Raw genomic sequence first — 7234 nt, forward strand, 5'->3', positions numbered from 1 at the left:
GCCAGCTCGGGGGGCTGGAGGAGCCCAAGGCTGCTTCTGGACCGAGGTGGGCTCCTCCAGAGAGAGAGAAACCCAGGGCGGGTTACTGAGCTGGGTTGTTGAAGGGGTCTCTGCCCCACGGCCAAGTTTCCCCCGTGCTCCCGAGGACACCCCAGTTGTGGCCCAAAGTGTGTGTGTGTGTGTGACAGAAACAGCATGGCCAGGGGGAACAGGGAAGGGATCTGAGCCCTGTGCTCGGCACTGGGGAGGCTGCCCCTCGATGAGTGTGTTCAGTTTTTGGCCCCTCACCCCAAAAAGGCCATTGAGTGACTCGAGCGTGTCCAGAGAAGGGCAACGGAGCTGGGGCAGGGTCTGGAGCACAGGTCTGCTGGGGAGCGGCTGGGGGAACTGGGGGGGTTCAGTCTGGAGAAGAGGAGGCTGAGGGGAGACCTCCTGGCCCTCTGCAACTCCCTGCCAGGAGGGGGCAGAGAGGGGGGATGAGTCTCTGGAGCCAAGGAGCCAGCGCCAGGCCCCGAGGGAATGGCCTCAAGCTGCCCAGGGCAGGGTCAGGCTGGCTCTGAGGAAGGATTTCTGTGCAGAAGGGGCTGTTGGGTGTTGGAATGGGCTGCCCAGGGGGGAGTCCCCGGGATCCCTGGAGAGGTTGAAGAGTCGGGCTGACCCAGCGCTGAGGGATCTGGGGGCGTTGGGAACGGTCAGGGTGAGGTTCTTGGTTGGACTGGAGGAGCCTCAAGGTCTTTTCCAACCAAGATGATTCTGTGATTCTGTGACGAGATGCTCAGGCTGTCCTGCCCAGACCACCACCCCCCCAGCAGCCCACGGTTTGCAGCGCATCCACCGGACCTATGCAAGGGGCCCAGTGGTGGCCCACAGTGGAGAGGAGGGGTGAAAGTCCAGATGTCTCCTGCAAGCGTGCCTCCGGCTCTGGCACTTCTCTGTAAATATTGGGCTGGGGGCCGACCCGGAGAGAGGCTCCTGCCCTTTGCTATGTTTGCTGTTTCCCTCTGGCTGTTTGATTTTAGTTAATCATCATGTGAAGGCAAACAGTGGTGGGGAGGGACAGTGTGTCCTGTGCCTCCCACACGGGCCGGGCTTGGGGACCCTTGGCTGTGGGGTGGGCAACACCCAGATGGCTCCTGGGCGTTGGGCACCAGCTTGGGACCCCCAGGGAAGGGAGTCCAGAAGACGAGTAGGCAATGCAGGCTCTGGTCCCTAGGGACACTGGTCAGGATGAGGCAGCCTGGGGTGAGCACCAGGGAACCCTTGGTCCTCCTCTTTGCAGGGTCAGGTTGGTCCACTGGGACTGGGGGCACCATCAGGGCTCTTTGCAGGACACCAGGGCAGGAATATGAATTCCAAGGTAGAATAAAGGAGATGGGGCAGGTCCTGGCCCTGCATCTGGTCTAAGCAGTGGTTTAGGATCAAGTGAGGTTAAGAACCTCAGCCTGGTGCGGCAGGAGGATGCTCACCTCCCCTCCTGCGCCCCGCACCAGCTCTCTGCAAATCATCACCGCCACGGCTAGGCCACGCAGGGCCACCAGCTGCCCCACGCCCCCACAGCAGGCCCCCCCAGCCAGACTGGCCAGATCTGCTGGCCGTGGTCTGAAGGTCACAGTCCTGCGCAGTGGGGACAGCGCAGAGTCCGGGATCCCACTGGCATGCCAGGGCTCAGCGGCACTCTGAATCCACCAGCCACTATGTTTTGGAGTCTCCTTTCCCTCCTCGTCTTCACCGTGGTCAGCGGGACCCCCATTGGGGACCAGGATGAGGATATCCAAGTGCAGGAGAATTTTGAGGCTGAGCGGGTAATGGCGGCTTGCGGTCCCTTAATTCTGGGGGCAGAAGGGATGGGGGAAAGCTTTATTTCATTTTCCTAAAGAAAGAAAGGCATTATTACCTATGCCCATGTCAGGCTGTGCGGGACAAACATTGGCAGCATGGCCCTCCCTGGGTGCCAGTCAGAGGGTGCCAGACTGCCAGCATAAACCTTTGGTGTGGCCTCACCCCGGCAAACACCCTGGCAGGGTGGCTGGAGCCTGAGTGGTTGGGGCAGATGAATCCCGTGAGACATTTGTTAATCTGCCCAGTCTAGGAGGTGTGGGCAGGGCCCACAAGCAGCCCTAGCCCGGGATTTGTGCAGAATTCTTGCTGCCTGGGAGATCTCCCGCAGGCAGCCCTGTCCCCCTGCCAGGCTCTGCACAGCCCCACGTGTGTTCCTGGGTCCGCGATCCCCCAGGACACATGGGGGGATGCCAGCCTGAATGCCTCAAGCCCTGCCTGGTGGTCACGGGACCCAGGAAAATCCTGCTCCGTGCTGATCTGCTTCCCAAATACTGTGGCATCTCTGGCCTCAGCAGCCTGCACCATCACCCCCCAGTGATTCTGGGACATGAATATTTCAGCTCTGCAGAAAACCAGATGTCCCACTTTGGTAGAAAGGGCTCGTGATGGAGATGTCCCTTTCTTCTCCCAACAGATGTTCGGGAAGTGGTACGACATTGCCATCGGCACGACCTGCATATGGATGAAGAATTACAAGGAGAAGTTCAGCATGGGCACCCTGGTGCTGGGCCCTGGCCCCAGCATCGACCAGATCAGCACAGCCAGCACCAGGCTGCGGTATGGAGCACTGCTGTGGGTGCTCAAGTCTACTCCAAAGCCAACCCCACCCAGGGATGCTCTGTCTCCTAGGGGCTGGGACAAGACATTGGGATTGCTTGCTCTGGCTGGCATCAGAGCCCTGAGGAGGGGCTGGATTGGGCTCAAATACCCAGTGCCTTGGGCAGGGGGATTTCAGGGGTCCCATGCCATGGCCTTGGTGCCCCAGACATGATTTTTGTGCAAAAATCAGATAAATGATCACTCCAAGGAGCTGATTGTTTTCCTCCTCCCTCCAGGCAAGGTGACTGTACCCACATCTCAGGAGAGTACCAGAAAACCAGCACCCCCGGCAAATACACCTACTATAACCCCAGTAAGTTGGCCTTGCTGCCGAACTGCTCAGCCCCAAGAGCTGTGGCATGGCTACGCAATGGGAACCAGCACCAGGCACAGCTGGAAGCTAGGGAAGGGGTTGGGGAGTGCAGGACTCGGAAGCCATTCCACAGTTTGGATAATTTCCAGTCGCACTATGGAGTGAAGCTGGGGGAAAGGGGCTGTTTGAGCCCTGTCCCTGCATAGGCACAGGACTATGAGATGTTCCAGCAGATCCCTCCTATCCCCAAGGTCCCAAGCTGGGGCAGGCTTCCACATTTCAGGAGTGTTGATGGTATCTCAGTTTTCCACAACCTGAGTTTTCCAGTTCCCTTGATTAAGAAGAGGCTGGTGAGCCTAAAGTGAGTCAGGGCTGCATCAGAGTCTGCTTCCCAAAAATCATCTGTTTTCTTGAATTAGCTCCCTGATTTCAGCCCCCAGCTCTGGGGCTGTCTTACACTGCCCCATTTATCTCTGAGGGGCAGGAATGATGTCCCCCATGTCTCTGTCTCATCCAGAATGGGACGTGTCTATCCGGTCCTATGTGCTCCGCACCAACTACGAAGAATATGCTGTCGTTCTGATGAAGAAGAAAAGTAGTTTTGGCCCAAGCACCACCCTGAAGCTGTATGGTATGTCTGGCTATGGCACTTGTGGGCAATCAGGCTCTGTGGTGTGCCAGTGCACCTCAGAAACACCACCCAGGTGGTGGTGATCATGGCTTTGGAAGTGGTGCCTTGGAGCAGCTCGTCTTTGGCATTGCAGAGGTTGGATCTTGTTGAATTCTCACACAATGAATGTCCAAACCAGCCTGTTGTTTGGGATAAAGGTGGCAATATCTGCTTGGAAGAACCCAGGCCTTGGAGTGTCAGGACATGCTGTCCTCATGACTGAGAAACATTAAAACCACTTTGTCCCAGCAAAGGCTGGTCAGGAATAATGGAGAGGTTGGAAGGGACCAGGAGGCTGGCACTGGGCCTACCTGCAGCTGCCTGAGCTCTGAGGGGTGTGTGGGGGGTGCATGCAGATCCTCTCCCACACAGCCTGTTCCCTTGCCCAGGGAGGAGTCCGGACCTGCGGGAGGACCTCATTGAGGCTTTCCAGCAGCTGGCTCTGGAGATGGGCATCCCCGCAGACTCCATCTTCATCTTAGCGAACAGAGGTAACCCACTGTGAGGCACATGCCCCTCCTGCTGCCTGTCCCCCTGGCATGCACTGGGGCAGCTTCTTCTTGGTGTGTGAGGCTGGGGAGATGGGGGGATGGTCAGGATGGAGGGAGGAGAAATGAGAGTTTTTGTGGGTGGGATGGGAAGGCCATGTATCAGTCAGGCTTCCACCAGCTACCAGTCAGTGGGGTCCTTTCTGGGCTCTCAGGTCAATGTATCCACTACACTGTGCTGGGATGAGGGTGCAGGGCACCTACTCATGACTGCTCCCCATGTCTGGGTGGTCTCAGGGCTTGAGGAGCTCCTTGCTCAGACTGGAGTTCAGAAGGTGCTAGCATGATGCAAGTGGGTGTGGGGATTTTAGGCTGATGCTCCTGTTAGTGGGAGGTGGAAAGCAGCAAAAGGGCAAGAACATTGGGGCAAAACTGGGAGGGTGTCCCTTTCCCTGGGGTTTTGTCTGTGCATGGTGCAGGACCACGGTGAGATGAGTTTGTCAGGACTCCTCTCCTCTCACACTGCTGATCTTCTCTCCTGTCATCTGGGCCAGGTGAATGTGTTCCCCAGGAGACTGCAACTTCCCCCCAGGTGAGTGGTCCAGCTGGGACCTCCTGAGATACCTGGGGACATCCCCTCCAAGCCAACCCCACTGGAGACCTGGTGTCTGGGGACCAGCCTCTGAGGGCAAGACACGTTGTTTGGGCAGTGGCTCCACTGACCACTCTGGGAGCTGGTTTTTCATCCCCAGTGATGGGCTTTGCCTGCGAGGATAGGGGCATAAGCAGGCACAGGCTGCAGAGTGAGAGTGCTGGGGGCCAGGTGGGCACCAGGGCTAATTTCCAAGTGGAAGGCAACAGACCTTTCCTACTCTGATTTTTTTTCATGGGGTGAGAGTTGCTGCATGTGAAGCTTGGTGTCTCCTTGCTCCTTGCCTGCCTGTGGGTGTCCCAGGCAGGCTGTAGACCCTCTCTCCAGTGATGGGAGAGCAGCTCAGCACCCCACTGGTCCTTTGGCTATCATCACTCAGCACCTCTCAGTCTCACAGGGTTGAGTTTAGAAAGATTTTCAAGAGGGGCTAGGACTTTCACAGGAGAAACAGCCCAGCTGACTTGAGAGCAGGTAACACACCACCTTATGTCAGCCAAAGCTGAGACATGTCCCCAGCACAGGGCATGACTGAGGGACTTTGTGTGTCTTTATCATAAAGTGGGATCCTGGCCCCCACCCAGGACAAGCATAGAGCTGGGAAGACCATGAGGTATGGAGGGATCACAGCCTGTCGACCCAGGATCAGTGACTGGAGACGTGCTGGGAACACTGAGGAGGGTTGGAGCCTGCACAGTCTGCAGCACCCAGCAGACCTGCCCCTGACACAGCCTGTCCTGGGGGCAGCGGGGGTCCGGGGGCAATGGGGTGGGCAGCAGGTCCCGCAGGCAGGGGCTGACGGCAGCTCTGTGCTTCCTTCGCTGAGCAGAGGGCTAGGAGAGCAGTCCTGCCCCCCGAGGAGGGCTCGGCCGCGGGGCCCCTGCCCCCTTACATCGGCAATAAGGAAGGTATGTCCCAGGGGAGGGGGCCTGCCTCTGCCATCCCCTGCCCCGCATCCCCCTTTGCCTGTGACAGCCCGTGCTGCACTCGCCCGCAGACTCATGCAGGCTGAGCCGGGACCCTGGACCCTGCAGCGGGATGCTTTCCCGCTTCTTCTACAACTCCTCCTCCATGGCTTGCGAAACCTTCCTCTACGGTGGCTGTCTGGGCAACGGCAACAACTTCTACTCGGAGAAGGAGTGCCTGCAGGCGTGCCGGACGGAGGGTGAGCGGCCGACCAGGAGACAGTGTGGTGGGGCAACGGCACGGGAGGTCCCTTTGCTGAGGCATCGGAGGGAATCTGAGAGTGGCCTCGAACCCCACATGCCCAGCATCCATGTGGGAGGTGTGGGGGACCTCACAGCAGCCCCCTGTCCCCACAGCTGCCTGCAGGCTGCCCATCACCCAGGGTCCCTGCCAGAAGCTGGTGACGCGCTGGGCCTTTGATGCAGCTCAGGGCAAGTGCATCATGTTCAGCTACGGAGGCTGCAAGGGCAATGGGAACCAGTTCTACTCAGAGAAGGAGTGCAAGGAGTACTGCGGGGCTCCTCCACTGGCAGGTACCCCCACCCTGCTTGCACCCTGGCCGCTCCACACTGCCCTGCGCTGGGGGAGGCAGGGCAGCAGCCTGCACCATCTCCTGACCTGCTCTGGGCTGGGTCTGGGTGTGCTGGGTCTGCCAGGGCTGGGACAAGGCTGCCCTGGATCTGGGATTGGTCTTGGGATGGGTCTGGGATAAGCCTGGGATGGGTTTGTCATGAGCCCAGCATGGGTCTGGGATGGGTTGGGGCTGGTTTTGTGCTGTGCATGGGATGGGTCTGTCCTGGGTCAGGGACTCTGACAGCCTGAGGAATATGGTCATTAATCTACAGACAGTATCACACAGGGAGCCTGTATAGGCTGCAGATGTACTGAGGCCATGACTGAACTTCAAAACGGTCCTGATAAAAGGGAGAACAGCCCCAAGCAGGCAGGGGTTCAGCAGGGACCAGTGGAGGTGACAGCTCCTGGGCAGGGGATGCCTGTGAGAGAAGAGGGGCTGTAAGGTTTGGGGGGGTGTAGGGAACCTGACACCAAATAAGAACCAAACCAGGGTCCCTTGCTGGAGCTGTACCCTCCATGTGATGCCTGCTAGGCCCTCCAGCTCTAGTCAGTGCAGGAGTTTCCATATTGAACCTCCTTGGGAGACAGAACAGGCACTGCTCAGCTGTCAGATGAATGGACAAGCAGGTTTTCAGGAGCGTGGCAGGGGAAATCTTCCCATGGAGAGGGGCAAGCTCTTAAACCACAGCCAGCCCTGGGCAAGCCTGCTCCCAGCAGGGCAGGAAATGGGGGCTTAGCGTGCTCTCATGAATGGCAGATGGAGCCAGAATAATGTGTTTTAGGGTAGAGCCCATCTTTTATTATTCTTGTCACCAATATAAAGTGCATTAATGCCACCATGGCAATTGGTGGGATACGAAGTGACATCCTAGGACAGCATGGGTGTGCACAGAGGGTCTAGACAGATGTGTATA

The 7234-nt window shown here is 58.2% G+C and overlaps 1 protein-coding gene across 1 annotated transcript; it reads left to right on the forward strand.

The window, feature by feature from the left end:
• The first annotated feature begins 1669 nt into the window (after positions 1–1669).
• On the forward strand, positions 1670–6456 carry AMBP (alpha-1-microglobulin/bikunin precursor). The gene is made up of 10 exons (XM_026860699.1): positions 1670–1802; positions 2474–2616; positions 2895–2971; positions 3489–3602; positions 4031–4132; positions 4684–4721; positions 5608–5686; positions 5776–5943; positions 6101–6277; positions 6401–6456. The coding sequence occupies exons 1-10, from the start codon at positions 1695–1697 to the stop codon at positions 6454–6456; spliced, it is 1062 nt and encodes a 353-aa protein (XP_026716500.1). The 5' UTR covers positions 1670–1694.
• The last annotated feature ends 778 nt before the right edge of the window (positions 6457–7234 follow it).

This window comes from Athene cunicularia (genome assembly GCF_003259725.1).
Source record: "Athene cunicularia isolate RWA chromosome 17 unlocalized genomic scaffold, athCun1 chr17_part1, whole genome shotgun sequence".
In the NCBI taxonomy this organism is placed as follows: domain Eukaryota; kingdom Metazoa; phylum Chordata; class Aves; order Strigiformes; family Strigidae; genus Athene; species Athene cunicularia.